Below are 18,032 nucleotides of genomic sequence, written 5' to 3'. Positions count from 1 at the left end.
TACATACAGATTCTCTTTGAATTCTTCTTAGACATAATGGAAAAAACTCAGCACCAATTAATTTGTCAGGAGACTGCACACCATTCCCCAAGGGTGGTGGGATGTTCTAAAGGAAGATGGATCTCACCTTGCGTTTCCAATTTTCTTCTCAGAAACTCGCGTTCCTGAAGTACCCAGTTCTCTTCACGTCCGTCCGCTTGTCACGAGCATCGTGGTGAGCTGGACGCCCCCGGAGAACCAGAACATCGTGGTCAGAGGGTATGCCATCGGTTATGGCATCGGCAGCCCGCACGCCCAGACCATCAAAGTGGACTATAAACAGCGCTACTACACCATTGAGAATCTGGGTGTGTATGTCAAGCAGGGGGAGTCATTGCACTTGGTGGTTGCTTTCTTTTTACCTTTTTATTGTGCAATAACTTATTTTTATAGAAAACTTCCTGAGTAGAGCAAAGGATTCCTATATATCCTTCACTCAGTTCCCCAGAGGTTAACATTTTACACACGTCCTTGTTTCTCCTCTGAACCATTTGAAAGGACGTGCGGACGCGACGCCTCTCTGTGCACTAATATTTAACACACATTCCCTAAGAACGAGGACGTCTCCTTTATAACCCACTGCACTGACCAGAATTAGCCAGTTAGCACTGAGACGGCATCTGCAGACCTCGTCCGTGGTTCACCAGTGGTCTCATTGCCGTCCTTCGTGACAGAGGAGGAACGCTGTGCCCGGCCCCGCCTGCGCCTGCGGTGCCTCACTGGTCTTCTCGAGCCGGAGCGGTTCCTCGGGTTGGGTGGTTGGTTTCCACTTCAGTGACGGTGGCCTTTTTGAAAAGTGTAGACCATTTATATTTGTAGACCCTCTCTTGACTTAGACTGGTCTAATGTCTCCTCACTCCGCTCAGCGTGTGCCCTTCTGGAGGGGTGTTGTGGCGCGCTGCGCTCCTGTCTGCACGCTGCGTTAGGGGCATAGGAGAGCCTCACTCGTGACGTCCACCGTGGTCTCCTGGTTAAAGTGGTGTCTGCCCCGTTTCTCTTGGATAGAGTTATTTTTTCCTCGTGATTGATAAGTACCTTGCAGGGGAGATGTACCCTCTTTGTAAACATTTCATTTCTCATTGAACTTTCACTCACTAGTTTTAGCATCTTTAGTAATAGTTATTACCATGGTGTTTCACAAATGGTGATTTTGTAATTCCATTATTTGTTCTACATTTATTAGTATCCTTAAAAAAGGAGCAGCTTTCCCTCTCTTTCACAGTGAAAGGACGGCCAGTGGCCAGTGGGAATCTCTTTATAACTGGCTCCCCTCTCTCCATTTGATACCTCCGATCTGTCATTAAACACTTCCTTCCTCTTTGACATGGGTAAGGTGTTTCAGGTTCCGGTATTCCCTACCCTGACCCCTTAAATCAGCCATTTCTCCAAGGAGTGCTGGTTACTTGGACCATGGTATTTAGAAAACAATATTTGAACACTCTACAGACTCATTGCTACTGTAGGTAATCCTGAGGAATCTACAAGAAAGGCTACTAAAACTAGAAGTGAATTTAGCAAGGTCACAAGATGATATCACAAAGGTGATATACAGAAGAGTTGTATTTCCATACTCTTAACAGTAAGCAGTTGGTAATTGGAATTAAAATTGCATTCTTGCCCTGGCTGGTGTAGCTCAGTGGATTGAGCATGGGCCTGCGAACCAAAGGATCGAGTAGTTCAATTCCCAGTCAGGGCACATGCCTGGGTTGCAGGCCAGTTCCCAGCAGGGGACGCACAAGAGGCAACCAGACATTGATGTTTCTCTCCCTCTCTCCTCCCTTCTCCTCTGAAGATAGATAGATAGATAGATAGATCGATCTTTTTTAAAAATTGCATTCTCAATGCAATCCTAAAATTCCAGTAGACTTTTTTGTAAAAACTTGTAAATTTATTCTAAAATTTCTGTAGAATTTCAAAGGAACTAGAATAATCAGACTTTTTTGAAATGAAGAATAAAGTTTAGAAGACCCGTAGTACAGGACTTACTACAAAGCTACAGTAATGGAGACATTGTGGTAGGATCAGTGTAAGGCAGGTGATTAATGGAGCAGAATAGAACCCAGAAATAGATCCGTATGTATATTGTCAATTGATTTTTTACAAAAATGCTGAGATAATTCATTGGGGAGAAGATAGGTTTTTTGACAAAAGGTATGACAATAATTGGATAACTGTATGACATAGAAAAGGAACCTTCCTGGACCCTTATTTCAGACCATACACTAAAGCAGACCTAAATGCAAGAGCTAAAATGACACAATTTCTAGAAGAAAACAGGACAAAGACTTCATGGCCTTGGGGTAAGCAGGGACATATGAGGATACAACAAAGCACAAGTTATAAAATTAAGAAATTAGTAAGCTTGACTGTATAAAAATTTAAAACTTCTACTTTTGAAAAAAAACACCAATAAAATGAAAAAGTGAGCCCCAGACCAGGAGAAAACACTTACCATTCAAGTATCTGATAAAGAATTTAAGTCCAGAATTTATTTTAAAAAACTCTTACAACTCAATAAGAAGACGACTGTCCAGTAAAAGAGTAGGCAAAAGACTTGGACAAACAGCCCTGGCTAGTACGTCTCAGTGGATTGAGCACTGGCCTGCGAACCAAAGGGTCGTTGGTTCAATTCCCAGTCAGGGCACATGCCTGGGTTGTGGGCCAGGTCCCCAGTGGGAGGTGCATGAAAGGTAACCACACAGTGATGTTTCCCTCCCTCCCTTCCTTCTCCTCTTTCTAAAAATAAAATAAATAAAATCTTAAAAGATTTGGGCAAACAGTCTACCAAAGGAGATAAACAAGAGGACAATAAGCATGTGCACAGATCCTCACGTTTCCGTGTTACACGTCACCACCTTTCTGTGAAATTACAGGATGGGCAGCACTGATCTGCAGGGACAAAGGTCACTGGTTGCCTAGAAACGGGTGGGAGGAATTGACTGCAAGAGTCACAAGGGAACTGTGGAGTATTGGCAATATTCTGTGTATTGATTGTGGCAGTGATTACTCATACACATATTTGTCAAAACGCAGCAAACTATATATACCACTTAAAGCGGTACATTTTACCATATGCCATCTATACCTCAAAGTTGACTTACAAAGCAAGGAAATGAGAAGCAGTATTTACTTAATAACACCCCTTTTCATGGAGTCTAACTAGCAGCATTTACACGGTCACCTGGAGGGAGGGTTGCTGTCAGTGTTACGTTCCCTGCAGCGTCACCTCCGAGCCCGCTGTGATCTGGGGCAGGTTTTACCAGAAAGTCAGTCTGAGGGCCAGGTGAGTGGTGGCAGTTCCTGGATTTGGAGTCCTCCCTCCCCCTACCCCACTGCCCCCGAGAGTTAAGGACGTTAACGGTTGCTAAGTTAACAGTTTTTCTCTTGTTTCTCTGCCTCGGCGGTTCCAGTCACTGTCCTCCTCCTTCTGAGAAGGAACGGGATTTGTTTAATTTTAAACTCCCATCTACGGCTGACAGCACACGAATACCCTGTCTGCTCATTGTAGTCCAAGCCCCACACTGTACGGTAGCATTGCTAAACCACCCGTTCGCCGAGGCCGAGAGAACATGCAAGCAGAGCCAGCCTCGCTCCTGGTACTGACTCCACGGAGTGGATCCCAGGTGGCTTTTCTACACAGCGGTTTCCCCTCATCCGCTGTTTCAGCTTCTGCAGTTGGGTTACCCACGGACAACCAAGACTGGGAAATATTAAATGGAGGAATCCGGAAATAAACAATTTATAGTGTTTTAAAAGGCACCCCATTTTGACTAGTGTGATGAAATCTCAAGCCACCCACTCGGTGTCTCCCTCCTGGGACACGAACCATTTGTGTCCAGTGTCTCCGTGCTGAGGGTGCTGCCTGCCTGTGAGTCACTTAGCCCCTTTGGTCCTCAGGTTGGCCGTCCAAGACGGAGGCCACATCTACACCATGTCATTACTAGTTATTGTTAATCTGTTACTGTGGTAAATTAAAAATTAAACTTCATGGTGGGCGTGTGCACACAGGAAAAACGTAAGTGTGCATGTGTAGGGTGTGGTGCTGTCCCTGGTTTTCAGGCCTTCACTGGGGATCTTGGAACATCCCCCTGCGGGAAGGGGGGCCAACCGTGATGTGATGTGACTGTCACACATCTCCCTGCACTGCAAATAGTCCCACATAATGACGTTTGAAGTCTTTTCATTTCCTCTGTAGTTAAGATCATGCGGTCACCCTTGAATTTTCAAAATTCTTTGGTGAGAATTGAAGTGTTTTGACTTGTTTTTTTTTCCTTCAGATCCCAGCTCTCATTATGTGATTACCTTGAAAGCATTCAACAACGTGGGCGAAGGCATCCCCCTGTATGAGAGTGCTGTGACCAGGCCTCACACCGGTAAGGTCTGCGGCCCTGCTTGGCCTCCTGCCTCCCCCTCAGGCCCGCCCCCTGGAGGGCAGTGGTGGGAACGCGTGTGGCAGTTCCGGGTGCAGGCTTCCCGCAAATACGGGCTTGCAACATGGAATGTTATGTTAATTCCTGCTCTAAACGCTTTCTAGAAAATATGAACAGCCCTGTCATGAAACATTTCTAGGTAGATACGTAACACATGTTTTTAATGTGTTTGAATTAAAAAACATAAGTTCTGATGGAATTAAAAGTGATTTTTCATCTGTTGGCCATGTGAGTTATAACTAAAACGAGTAAAAAACTGAAAAGATCTCCATATCTCTGGAAGAATTATATAGGTTACCGATAGCAATAAATGTGTATGATTGATAAACCCAACACTTTCTTCACTAGTCACCTGAGCTGGTTGGGAAAGTATTTTTGTATGTGCTTTTCATAACCTTTATATAAAGAATATAAAGTCCGATGTACTGTCCATGTGATCAACTGTATATTTATTACAAAAGAGACCAAATACTCAATTTATTTAAAATATCTTTAAATGAATATACGTACAATATAAAATTTCTATAGACATATAAAACATCTACTTTAGATCTGAATGAGAAAGTGTATCACAGTGATATATTAGAGTTGAAAATTTTTTCTAATAGGCACTGAAAAATCAAAGAATTCGTCACTTTCAGAAATGCTCTTTTCCACTTGTTTCTCAGAATTGCGAATCTGTACTGCCCGCTATGTCTTCGGGACACTTTTGTATAATGTCACACAGTCGGCGTGACTCTTTCTGCAAAGAGTCTCCGTGCCCCCTCGTGCCCCGTCCTGATGAGACCTACACGGGCGCTTCTGCCCGGTTTCTGCTCCTCTGTGCTGACCGTTTATAACTCCTTTTAAAAAGAGCTTTAGCCTTCTGTAAAGGGGACAAAGCCAGATCAAAAGAGACTATTAAATAAATAGGTTGGTACTTTCTTAATTCAATCTACAATAGAAAAAAACAAATTTGAATTTTTTTAAATATGACTTAAAAATATACAGGGTCCATCACAAATAATGCCCTTTTTCTATTACAAAATCTTTCATTAAAAAACCATAAGCATGTGATTCTGTACCATAACAAAATCTCACCCACGCATACCATATGACATTTTAGGTGAAGTGTTCAGATTCAAACTGTAAATTATTACACTGATATTATTACCCTCCCAACCACACTGAAGTGGGCGTTAAGTCTGCCAGACCCTTAGTCTTTGGGCTAAAAATACAGAAGGAAATGTTCCTAACTCATGTAAACTAGCTACTTTTTTCAAGAGTTGTTACAAATAAAAAATTTTCTCAAAGAAGTGTTAATGACTTTTGCATCTGAAAGTACGTGGTCTGTAACTAAGTGGTACATGTCCTGATCTTTGAACAAGGCCCCTGATTAAAATGCATGCTGTTCCCCTGTTATTTTTAGTCCTCGTTGTGAGGAAATAAACATGCAAAAGGAGACTATTACTTTAGCATGGCAGTTACTCCTAATAATTGGCCCATGCTTTTGAGATTTACAGGAAGGGTTAATCACAATATGTGGGAAACCCTTTTAAAACCTTAACTTAAAATACGCGAGTGTGTGTACACTTACACAGCGTGTTGGAAAAGCCCAGGCGGATCCTGGTGTATTTATTGCTGTGGGCCCGTGGTCCTCGGGGCTTTGTACCTACTCTGCCCTCTGTTTTGCTGAGAATGTGTCTGTCCCACATGGCACAGGACAGCACTTGAGGATGGACTTTCCATCAGATAAGTACTCGGACTTCTAAAGTTCATACAGACTGAGTCGCTTGGACCCATAACTGTGGCATTTCCCGTGACTTACTGGGACTCCTGGGGGGTTGTTCTTTGACCCAACTGGAGAAGTGCAGCAGGAACCAGCAAATCCCAGCTGAGCCCTGGGGGCGTCACTCACCCTGAACTTGAAGGCGGTCTGCAGGGCTCAAGTCAGAGAGCAGGGCCTTTCCCTGCCCTGTGGTGCTCACCGGACGCCCGTCCCAAACCTCCACCTCGGCCCTGAAATATCAAAACAGATCACAGGCTTTGTGTTGCTTGCTCAGAAATTCTGCCTTTGATTTTAAAAGCAATTTTTATCCTTTCAGGATCTCTTTGGGACAGGAAGTAGAATTTTCAAGTACTTTAAAGTAAATTTAAGTATGAATATGTTAGTATAATCACTGGATTATCAAATTTTAATATACCTACAGAGTATAGTAGAGAACTTACAGTTAATTAGTGTTTTTCTAGATAGTTTTTCTGAAAGGACACAAGTGAAAATATTCTTTTAAGTGAACGGTGGTTGTCTATTAACTCTGGATTTTCTTTCTCTTTCTTCATTTCTCACCTTTCATTTCATTGTATTACCCTGCATTTCCCTTTTCTTTTACTTTTGTTTATGTTAAAATGCCACTTCCCTTTTTAATTACTTTTTACCCAGACACTTCTGAGGTTGATTTATTTGTTATTAATGCTCCATACACTCCAGTGCCAGATCCCACCCCCATGATGCCACCGGTGGGGGTCCAGGCTTCCATTCTGAGTCACGACACCATCAGGGTCACGTGGGCGGACAACTCGCTGCCCAAACACCAGAAGATTACGGACTCCCGGTACTACACAGTCCGGTGGAAAACCAACATCCCGGCCAATACCAAGTACAAGGTACTAGCATGTGTGCTCTGGGTGAGAAAAGCTAACTACTGATATTTGCTAAATCTAAAGTTCTTGAATCATATGTTTCCAGAATGCAAATGCAACCACTTTGAGTTATTTGGTGACTGGTTTAAAAGCAAATACACTGTATGAATTCTCTGTGATGGTGACGAAAGGTCGAAGATCAAGCACGTGGAGCATGACAGCCCATGGGACCACCTTTGAATTAGGTATGTGTTGTTGGAACCCTGCACCACGTGGCATTTTTGCTGCGCAAGATATGAAAGCCAGGGAAGTTCATGCCAATGTCATGCCACATTCCAAATCACGAGACACTCGTCACCTTTCACTCACTGAGGAAAGAACCGAGTGCATTAGTTACTGTGTTTACCAAGCACAAAGCAACTACACCTTGAGTTCATTATTTGCTTTTTCAGCTGATGAATTAACGTTTTCATCATCGTTGTACAAGAACACTAGCAAGGAACAGGATAATACAGTACCAAGTAGACTAGATTTTAGGAATCGAGAGGCCGGAATTCAGTCCCAGGTCAACCATCCACTGACTGGTCAGAAGCAGGTCATTCAGCCTCTGAATCTCTTTCTTGCAGAGGGGCAGTAAAAGAGGAGCCATAACCTCTGTCTTCCCTACTTCATGGGGTTTGGTAAAGTGAGGAGGAGGTGGGAAACTACATGCATTTATGAAACACCGTGCAGACGTGAGGGGTTGTTGCCATTCCTCCTGCTTTCCCAGTGATGGAGTGACCTGCCCCCACCAGGCAGCTGCAGCGCCTCACGGCAGCTCTGGCAAAGCAGCCAGTGGCCTGTAACGTCTCCCACTGGAGTGGCCTTGGGGTTTTGTCTGTGAGAAAACATGAAAGCGGATTCTGTTTGCTCTTTGCTCACCTGTAGGCCTGCCCTTCTCCCCCTTGCGCCCTCCCAGCACGGGGGCATGTGCAGTCATTGGTGGTCTGTCTGTTCCAGTCCCCTGTGTTTTTCTCTTGTATATGAATGATGAAAAAGGCGGGTATAGGCTCTCCTCAGACGGCTTGGCCATAATGTGGTTTTGTCTTCTGAACAGTGAGATGAACTTCCTGCAGAGAAAGGGGTTTAGAGGTGGAGAGTCAGAAATACGGTGCACAAACACTTCCGTGGACCTTGAGTTTGTTTTCCTTGTCAGTTTGAAGAGTATCTTTCTGCTTTAATTCCAGCATGTTAGTTAATAAAGTATATTATGTATTTCCTTAGGATGTTGATATTTCACCAGGCTTTTTTCCATTTTATTCTAGGAGGATTCTCTCATTTCCTTACTAGTGCATTGACAGTTTTCAGCCATAACATGCAAACAAGAAATGCAGTCATTTTTATTTTAGTGGTTTTTCTGTTATATAAACAGCTTTGCATTTTAGAGCAATAAGTTCAAGTAGTTGAGAGTATGTTTTCATTGCAAACTTAAAGTAAAAAACATCAATTTATAAATCATGTGTTTTTTGAAGGAATTTGGCATTTTCAAATATTTGGAGAGCCAAGTATAGGTGAGAGAGAAAATTATTTTACATTTTAAATGAGCCTAACAAAATAATCCAAATTAGGAGGGAATGTTATCTTAGAAAAATCACATAACTTTTCTCATTTTCAGCATCCTGATCTGCCAAGCAGGGATAGTGGTAACCACCTTCCAGGTTGCCATAAACACTAAGCGAAAAGTTATTTGTAAAAAGCTTGGTGCCCTGGCCAGGAGGCTCTCCTGGTTGGAGCATCATCCCACACAGCGGAAGGTTGTGGGTTTGATCCTGGTCAAGGCACGTACTTAGACTGTGAGTTCAATCCCCAGTTGGAGCTCATACAGGGTGGGGGGGCACTGATTGATGTTTCTCTCTCTCCCTTTCTCTCTTGTCAAATTAATAAACGTATCAGGTGAAGATGAAAAATAACAATAAAATAAATGCCCGGCATATGTCCATATTTATTTTCTGAGTGGGTAGGTACTGCTTGGTCTCCCTGCCTACTTACCATATATATTCCTGACCCCCAGTTGAGAGGCCAGTTCTGTCACCCCGCAGTGTGATCTTCTCTCTTCGGTGTTTGCATGTTCATCTTTTTATTGGAGCTATTTATAGATGGACTGTGAGTTCTTTGAAGTAAGGAGGCTTTATCTTTTTTGCCTTATAAATGGAAAGGGTTGAAGTGGCAAATAAAATGGAAAAGGACAGGAATTACTGAAAGTATCCTTATTTTGTAGTCCCTACTTCTCCACCCAAGGACGTGACTGTTGTGAGTAAAGAGGGGAAACCTAGGACCATCATTGTGAATTGGCAGCCTCCCTCCGAAGCTAATGGCAAAATTACAGGTAAGACGACTTTGAATGTGTGTCTGTCCCCTTCTCCCGCCTGGCAGGAGCGCCCCAGAGTCCTGTGCTGTTGGGAGGAGTGGGAGTCTGAAGGCCAGCTTGGCCGTTTTAGGAGGTGCTGTGAGTCATGGCGGTCCTTAGAAGTGGAACGGCAGGTGCTGCTGTTTGCCCACAGTGACATAAAAGTGAGTCACCAGCTCGGTGTTCGTGGGTTGCAATAGACAGACAGCCTCTAGATGTAGTGACGCTGTATGGGCATATTTATTTTCCTCAGAAAAGCTGCCCTCTCTGCCTTGGACTAAGATGACCTGCTGTAGAATTAAAGACCCCATCTCACTCTGTAGGGTAACTCCCAGTAAACAGATTCTGCTCTTTTTACCCTGAAGCCCAAAAAAGCCCGTCGGACTTTTAATTCCTTTTCCTCCTCCAGGGCTGCTGCTTCAGCTTCCTGTGCTCCTCCACCTAACCCTTGAAGGTTTGACTTGTCCTAGGCCTTTGAAAACACCTGACTGTTTCCCTAGCCTTCCATAGGAAAACCTTCCCCAGTGAACACTGCACCGTCCCCAGCCATATCAAGGAGGAAAGGGGTTCAGCTGTTAATTATTCCCCTTGGAGCCTCTGTACCATGTACATACACACTGAGGAACAGGAGTTTGTCTTAGGAAGTTCCTTGGCCTAAGAAAACTGGGAGCTTTTTTTGGTTTGTTTTTTGCATTGTTCTGCTCCAGCTTTCAATAGAAACTCAGAAACTCCTTTCCATAAATTTGTGGTCTTTGTGATTTTTTTTTTAGGTTTGAATTTCTTGTTTCATAAAAGAATCAATCATGACTTGACCTGCATTGCATTTTCTTTGCCTTGAAACCCCAGTAAAAATGCACTGTGTGGGTCAGGTAGGTTTGTGGTTGTGGGCCTCTCTGCCTCCGCCGCGGAGATTGAGTGCCCTCTAGTGGAAGTTACCAGGTGATATTTCACTGAGGTTGCCCCAAATCTGGGAGAACTTACCAGAGGGTGCCGCCCGTCTCCCAGGAGTTTTTCTCCCGAGATACCACATTGGTGAGAGCTAAAACAGCATGGTAGGCCATATATTGGTTTTCAGAACTGTATTATTTTAATTATAGACCATTGAAGGTACATTATTTAAATATTAACATGTTGAAGTGATTGGATGCTTTTCCTTATAGGATTTCTTAGATTCTGGGGGTACTTAACCCTAAGTTTTCTATCTTTCATTAGTTTTATTACTTCAGTGGCTGATATAGATGATAACCGATAGCTCGGCACTGTGTAAATTGTGCTTTTCTCTATTATACTTAGTGTAGCAATTCGAATGCATTTTACCATTGCCGTTGATTAATCCGTAACTGTTTCTCTACTTGTTTGTGCTGTAACATGTAACTTACTCATTTCAAAAGAAGAAGCAGAAGTAAGATTTCTTTTCCCATTAACTGCTTTGGACAGGCTACATCATATATTACAGCACAGATGTGAATGCAGAGATACATGACTGGGTCATTGAGCCCGTTGTGGGCAACAGGCTGACGCACCAGATACAGGAGCTGACACTGGACACACCGTACTACTTCAAAATCCAGGCTCGGAACTCGAAGGGCATGGGCCCCATGTCTGAAGCTGTCCAGTTCAGAACCCCTAAAGGTGAGGGTCCCCGCAGCGCGGTATGTAGTGTGTCTTCAGTGGGGCTGTGCTTGCACGCATCACCTCAGCATGTCGAGACCACGGATATTACGCAAAGTCCTTATGATGAGCCACACTGTGTGCATTTATCTCAAAACGATCCCTCATTCACCGTTGCCCACCAGATTGGTGCTCGCCAGGTCGCTAGCCTGACCGGATCAGACAGAAGGGAACTCTGACTCCCATCTGTTTGAGGTCATGACGTGAAGCTATTTATAGTCAGATCAGGTGTGACTCTCTTTTCCTGTACAAAGTAACATATTGTGATAGATGATTCTCTTTCAACACATGCAGGCTCCTAACTTGAAAGGCTTGTTTTAGACCTTTGTAGAGAGAAAAACTAAAAGGGGCCCATTAAAGAAACTCTAGATAAGAAAGTAAAGATAAAATATTGAACCACCTGAGTTTAGGAATAAAATGGAGTCGGGAACTGAGTCTCTGGAAATACAGAAACCACATCCAGGTTTCTCTTTAAAAAAAAAAACCCACCTCAATCTGTTTGGAAGTTTGTGGGGCTTTATTTTTTTCCTTTAGAAATCATGTGTGTCCCATCTTCAAAGCTTGTGATCCTTGCTCTTGTTTTTTCTTCCCCTGTGCTTGGCCTGTTAGCGGACTCCTCTGATAAAATGCCTAATGATCAAGGTAAATGAGTAGTTGGCCTCTTTCTTTTCCTCTCTTTTGTGACCTATTATTAGCTTTTTGTTGTTTTTGTTTTTGTTTTTTTCCTGCAAACCAGTACCATGTGTTGAAAAACCATGTTATTTATTGGCCAAAGTGGAGTTGAGTCCATGTCTGTGGCACTGGGGTATCTGAAAAGCTGGGAGCTGAGCAGACTGACAGGGAGGAAAATTGAGCAGAATAAACTGAGTCCCGCAGCTGTCGGAGACTGGCCTTAAGCGTGAGTCCCATTAGCACTGACATATTGAGATTCTGTAACAATTCCGGGCATGATGAGAGCAAGCGTACAAAATTTGTAGCATCTGGGGTTTTATTAGCATCTCTAAGTAAAAAGTTGTAATCGAACCCTATTTTCTTCCTCCCACAAAGCATCTACGAATTTAGCCTGCCAACCTGGTTATTCATGACAAAATTGGTGCCATTTATTTTTTTATCGTAAGCTTAATTCAGAGTTCCTTTTCCATTTTCCACATAAATATATCTGCTCCCTTTTAAAAAGAACAGAAAAAAAATGAAATCGATACCTAGGAAGCATGGGTCTCAGTGTCACCGTTCTTGAAGTTCTCTGTCAGTGAGGTCTTCTCACCGTAATTGCTGTGGTGGAGGGTAACTGTGTTTTGTGATCGTCATCTCTGGCAATTCAGCCAAAGTTGGTGTCTGTTTTCTGTACTAAGAAAGAACAATAAAAGTAAATTGGACGATTGCTTTTGTAGTTTAGGAAGTTATTAGAAATACAAAGTCTTTGGATCTTGGTCAATGGCAAGAAGAGACAGAACTTGAGGTTTCAAGTTTTAGGGCTTTAGAAATTTGTTTACAATAAGTCATTTATTGTACAGTACTTCAGAGAAACTGCCAGCTTTCTTTTGTACGTGGGGGTGCAGGGAGGAAGCGTGAAAAAAGAAAAACACCATCCTGCATGTGCACAGAATACAGACATGCTCACTGTCCTTCTCGGCTCCACTCCGTGAGCCAGAGAACAAGCGTGAGCTGCACCACAGCTCTGTGTTCAAAGCTCTTGGTCCATATTTATTTGTGGTGTTTGGTTAATCCTTGAAATTTCTTGTCTGTAGGTTAACTTTAAAAGAAAAAATGTTGGGAAATATAGGAATTAAACCCACTAGCTTATTAGCAAAGTGTGTTCTTTGGCAATTATTTACATAATATGATACTCTGAAGAGATTGGCTAAATGTGGACTACCTGACAAATAAGTACATGTAAACATGTAGAACCTCACAAGTGCTAGGTCATCCCACCGACTAGACTTTATCATAGTGAAGAGAACAGCCGAAACCTGGATGTGTGGGTGTGCCGGCAGGGGGAGTCACAGCCACAGACCTGAGGGGAGGAGTGAGAAGTGTGAGCAACTGGAAAGGACCGTGAGCTGTGTTCTGGAGTATGCCTTTCTGGGTACCCGAGAACTTCGGTCACCTTTTGGAGTTTTGAACTTGTGGAAACATAGAAAACATTGTTTTTTGTCTCTGATTTATTCTGTTAAATGAACTACATACAGGAAATTTCAGATTTTAATTTTTCATTTCCTCAAAGTCTGATAATTTATAGAAGCACTTGACATCAGTTCTAATGTTTTATAGAAACACATCTAGTTTAGGAATTTGTAGCCAAGCTTACTTTATAGAAATGACTCATTTAAAAGTGTTTTCTGAAGCTTCATGCCTCTGCCTCTGGAGAGAAAGCTTTATCACGCCTGTAACAACAGTGTCCGTGTTTATGGGACGCTCACTGTGTGTCAGGCACCACTCAGAGTCTTTCACAGACTTAAGTTTCCATCTAATCCTCACAACGATTTCACAAAGTACATGCCATTACCATTACTGTTTTATAATGAGGTAACAGAAATCCAAAAAGTGTGCAGTGATTAAATGACTTGCCGGAAGTCAGGTTACTTACCTGTTAGCAGCACACGATGGGGCCGCTGTGCAGGGGCGGACAGTCTGCTCAGCACCGGTTGGTGAGCAGCAGCTCTCACTCCGCGCTTCTTCCTGACCCGCACAGAGAGGTCTGGTACTGCTCGCTGGCCCCACACTTTGGGTGGAGGGATGCCTTTGCTTTACTGGGAAAGGACTCCTTGCATTTGCTTTACCCCAGCATATTTGCTTCACCCAAGCAGCTTTTTCTATAAATGTGAAGAACAAAATTCAAGACCAATTCAAGACCATATTCAGATTACTGAGCAGGAACTGTGACCCCAGTGTGGACTTCCACTTGCCTTCCCGTTCCTCCTGAGGGAAAGACAACTAGATAAATTTGAGAAAAGAGTCCAGTCCCTGCTAGGCCCTTGGAAGAGTCCGGTTCTTTATCGCAGAAGAAAACCAAACCAGTCTTCGTGGTTCCTTTTCCAAGGGAAGCTATTTTGCATAAGTTCTCTGAGCCATTTTTCAAAAACTCTTTCCTGGGCTAGAGAAGTGGCATGTGTCCCCCAGTGCCCCCCATTAGCAACGAGTGGCAGTCGAGTTACACGCTAGATACAGCCATGGAAAGGGTGTCAGCCTTTCAGATGCCTCATTGCATAGAAAGCTATACCTCAGCTTGCTTTGCACAGATAGACTATATTTTCCCCTGTTGTTGATGTGTTACTTCATTTTCTCATGAACAAAGTAGACTGAAAATATTTTTTTGTAGAAAACACTCATTAGCTGTGAAGTGGACCTGTCAGACCCGTGGGTTGGATCGCTATTGACGTGATTTTCTTTCTCCCTCAGCGTCAGGGTCTGCAGGAAAAGGAAGCCGGATGCCAGACCTAGGACCTGATTACAAACCTCCAATGAGCGGTAAAGCCCCTCCTGCAGCCCTGTCCACCTGCTCACAGACACGATGCAGTTCTGCTTTACATCCTGAAACATCCTTTGTAGCTTGTGTGCGGTGATTGTAGAATGTTACCTATTTCCTTTATTTAATAGAGTTAGCTTTTGGCATTTATCTGGCAAGTAAGTACTGAATTACTGCAAACCCATTTATTATAGGATTTATAAATAAAATTGTTTCCCCACATATCCAACTTAAAATAAGACTAATTCTAAATAAACAAGTCTTTTTTTTTTTTTTGCCCACTGCCTCTAGAAAAGAATCAGAATATTGTTTTCAAAAATAAACCATCTAGTGGAATTAGCCATCACCCAAGCCAAATAAATGCTTTGGAATCATTAATTTCTCCCTAAACTACTTACCATAGTGTTTTTAGTTTGAGAATTCTAAAAAATTCTTCCCCACATTTGCAGCCATTCTAAGAGCTAGTGCCTTCTGTTACTTAAATGATGGCACTTATTCTCCTACAGAAATTCACTATTTGTATGTTACTTACAGACATGAAATCACTGTGAACTTTGGGGAACAGATATCATTCCCATTTTTAAAATTTTATTTTTATTGCATTTTTTTCATTATAATTTATTCCCCTTATACTCACCTCTTCTGCAGTGATCCCACTGTGGTCCATGTCCATGAGTACTTTTTCATTTTTTGCTTGACCAGTCCACTGCCTAAATATCCAAGAGCTATCAGCCTACTCTCTCTATCCACGAGTCTGTCTCTGTTATGCCTGCTAGTTCAGTTTGTTTGTTAGATTCCACATATGGGTGAAATCAATATGGTATTTGTCTTTCTCTGAATGGCTTTTTTCACTTGGCATAATCATTACTCTAAACCATCCGTGCCTTCAGAAAGGGTAAAATTTTCTTCAGTGTTACATGATAGCCTTTCTGGCTAAAGTGGCCTTGGTTATAGGTCTTTGCTTTTCATCACCCTCAATATTTCATTCCAGTCCCTTCTGGCCCAAAATGTTTCTGTTGAGAAATCAGTTGACGGTCTAATGGGAGCTCCCTTGTAGGTAACTAACTGCTTTTCTTTGTAGCTTTTAAGATTCTCTCCTTGTCTGTAAGCTTTGTCATTTTAACTATGATGCATCTTGTTGTGGGCCTCTTTTGGTCCAACTTGTTTGGGACTCTCTGTACTTCTTGGCCTTGTGTGTCTTTTTTCCTTCACCACATTAGGGAAGTTTTCGGTCTTTACTTTTTCAAATAGCAATGGAGCAAGGGTTCTCATTCCCTTGCTCACTCTCTTCTCCTTCTGGTATTCCTGTGATGCAAATATTGTCCCAAAGATTTCTTAAACTCTCCTAATTTTTAAATATTTTTTTTCTTTTTGTTTGTCTGCCTGGGTGTTTTTTCCCACCCTGGTTCCAAATACTTGATTCGATTTTCTGCTTCATCTAACCTACTGTTTATTCCTTCCATTGTATTTTTTATTTCAAGTACTGGATTCTTTATTTCTGACTGGTCCTTTTGAGCATTGTTACAATTATTACTCTAAACTCTGTATCTGATAAATTGCTTGCCTCTATTTCATTTAGTTCTTCTTTTGGAGAACTCTCTTGTACTTTCATTTGGTGCCTTTCTTTGTCTTTATATTGTGTTTGTTCCTATGTATTTGGTAAATCTGCAAAGACTCTGGTGTAGGCCTGTGTCAGACTCTGCCTGTGACCGTACCTGGGCATCCTGTTTGGAGCTATGAGCAATCCACAGCTTGTGGCTCCCTCTGCTGGGCCCGGGTGCATGTGTAAAGACCAAGCTGCTCACCAAGGCCAGCTTTTACCAGCACCAGGCCTTGGGGAGGGTCAGCTAATGTCTCAGAGCTTCCAGAGATCCATCTTCTGATGGATCCTGCAGATTTTCTGTTAGGCTTAATCACTGAAATAGCCTCCGCTGTGCTCCTCAGCTGGGCTTAAGCTCCGCAGGATGGGGCTATTGCTTCCTGCTAGGTTGTTGCCACTTGGAGGGGACTGCTTTGCCTGAGAAAGTTGGCTCCTGCAGTATGAGGAATGGCTCAGCACTGGGATCCTGGTAGCTGACCCTTCAGCTCTCTCCTCAGAGCAGTCTGTCCCAGACTCTCCTCATGCATCTCTAGTCCACTCTGCCCTCCCTCTGCTTGAGCTCAGAGTCAGTGGCTGCAAACAAAATGTTGTGTGTTGACCTTTTAAGTGGCTCTTTGCATCTCCAGCTGTCTCCCCCCCAGCAGACAGAAACTCCGCTGTTTTTCACAGTCAAATGTTATTTGGGTTCCATCTGGCTCTGGTGCTGTAGGCTGTGGAGCCCATTTGGGGATTTAGACCCCTCACTTCTCAGGGGGAACCCTCCAGCTCCAGAACTTCGGCTGCTGCCCATGGGAGCCCAGCCAGCCCTCTCGTACCTCTGCACTCCGTGCCAGTGTTACTGTGGTGCCTTCGAGTATAAGGCTTCTCTCCAGCTAGTGTTCAGTTGGTTATTCAGAATGATTTTTGTATAATTTAGGTGTAATTCCTGTGTGGTCCTGGGAGGAGGTTAATGCAGCTTCCACCTTCTCTGCAGTCATCTTGGATCTCCTCACTCCCACTTTAAACCTTAGGAGACGTAGTGGAGATACAATGTGCCTGGGCCCACCACTAATTAGGGAAGTCCTAAAACCAAAACCTAGGTCTTCTGACATCTCGTTGTGCCTTTCCCACTATTACACACAGAGTAAATCTGGTGTTGGTGAAAATCCGTACAAGTAGCGATTAGAAATAACCTTTGCTGTGTCTACCCCTGCCAGTGAGGAGTGCCTGTCCTCTGGAAACTCCTCCTCTGAGTGTGGAAATAAAATGATTGCTTAATCTCTAGCTATCTGTTTAAATAAAAAGTGATACTGCTCAGACTTCAGTGAAATCAGCCAGTTCTTAGGACAGTGAGACAAATTTGCGTGCTTCAAGGAATTTTTCGTGTCTGAGTTCCAGGACTTTCACTTTCTTGGGCTACATATGTTACATTTATCTGCTGTCCACAATACATTATTCAAGGTTGTGAAAAAAGTAATTATTTCTTTGTATCTTTTTTATTAATGCATTCATTCATTCATTCACACATTTTTTAAGGCTCAGGTTTTATATATTAGGCCATGGGAACAGGAGAAATGATTAACAAACTACCTCATAGAGAAAAGGGAAAGCTCTATAGAAGATGTGATATATGATCCTTTTTTAAATCCTCACCCAAGGATATGCTTATTGGTTTTAGAGAGAGAAGAAAGGTCGGAGAGGAGAGAAAACATCAGTGTGAGAGAGAAACACTGATCGGTTGCCTCTTAGACACACCCTGACTGGGGATTGAACCCACAACCTTTGGTGTATGGGACAATGGTCCAACCAACTGAGCCTCCTGGCCAGGGCTGACCCAGATTT

General features: G+C 43.0%; 1 protein-coding gene across 5 annotated transcripts in view; it reads left to right on the top strand.

Annotated features, from left to right (window-relative positions):
• Nucleotides 1–18,032, top strand: part of NEO1 (neogenin 1) — a 240,607-nt gene that overhangs the window by 200,195 nt on the left and 22,380 nt on the right. For 4 of the 5 annotated variants that reach the window (XM_037134533.2, XM_037134530.2, XM_037134532.2 and 1 more), the window contains exons 15-21: nt 153–347; nt 4,317–4,412; nt 6,889–7,112; nt 7,195–7,333; nt 9,346–9,453; nt 10,912–11,106; nt 14,545–14,613. In XM_037134533.2, the coding sequence (XP_036990428.2) occupies nt 153–347; nt 4,317–4,412; nt 6,889–7,112; nt 7,195–7,333; nt 9,346–9,453; nt 10,912–11,106; nt 14,545–14,613 (1,026 nt within the window). The remainder of the gene's footprint in view (nt 1–152; nt 348–4,316; nt 4,413–6,888; nt 7,113–7,194; nt 7,334–9,345; nt 9,454–10,911; nt 11,107–14,544; nt 14,614–18,032) is intronic. The other variant, XM_037134529.2, reaches the window with a different exon arrangement.

Source organism: Artibeus jamaicensis, unplaced genomic scaffold (genome assembly GCF_021234435.1).
Source record: "Artibeus jamaicensis isolate MK-2021 breed Jamaican fruit bat unplaced genomic scaffold, CSHL_Jam_final scaffold_286, whole genome shotgun sequence".
Classification (NCBI taxonomy): domain Eukaryota; kingdom Metazoa; phylum Chordata; class Mammalia; order Chiroptera; family Phyllostomidae; genus Artibeus; species Artibeus jamaicensis.
This window is presented reverse-complemented; position numbering and strand designations above follow the sequence as displayed.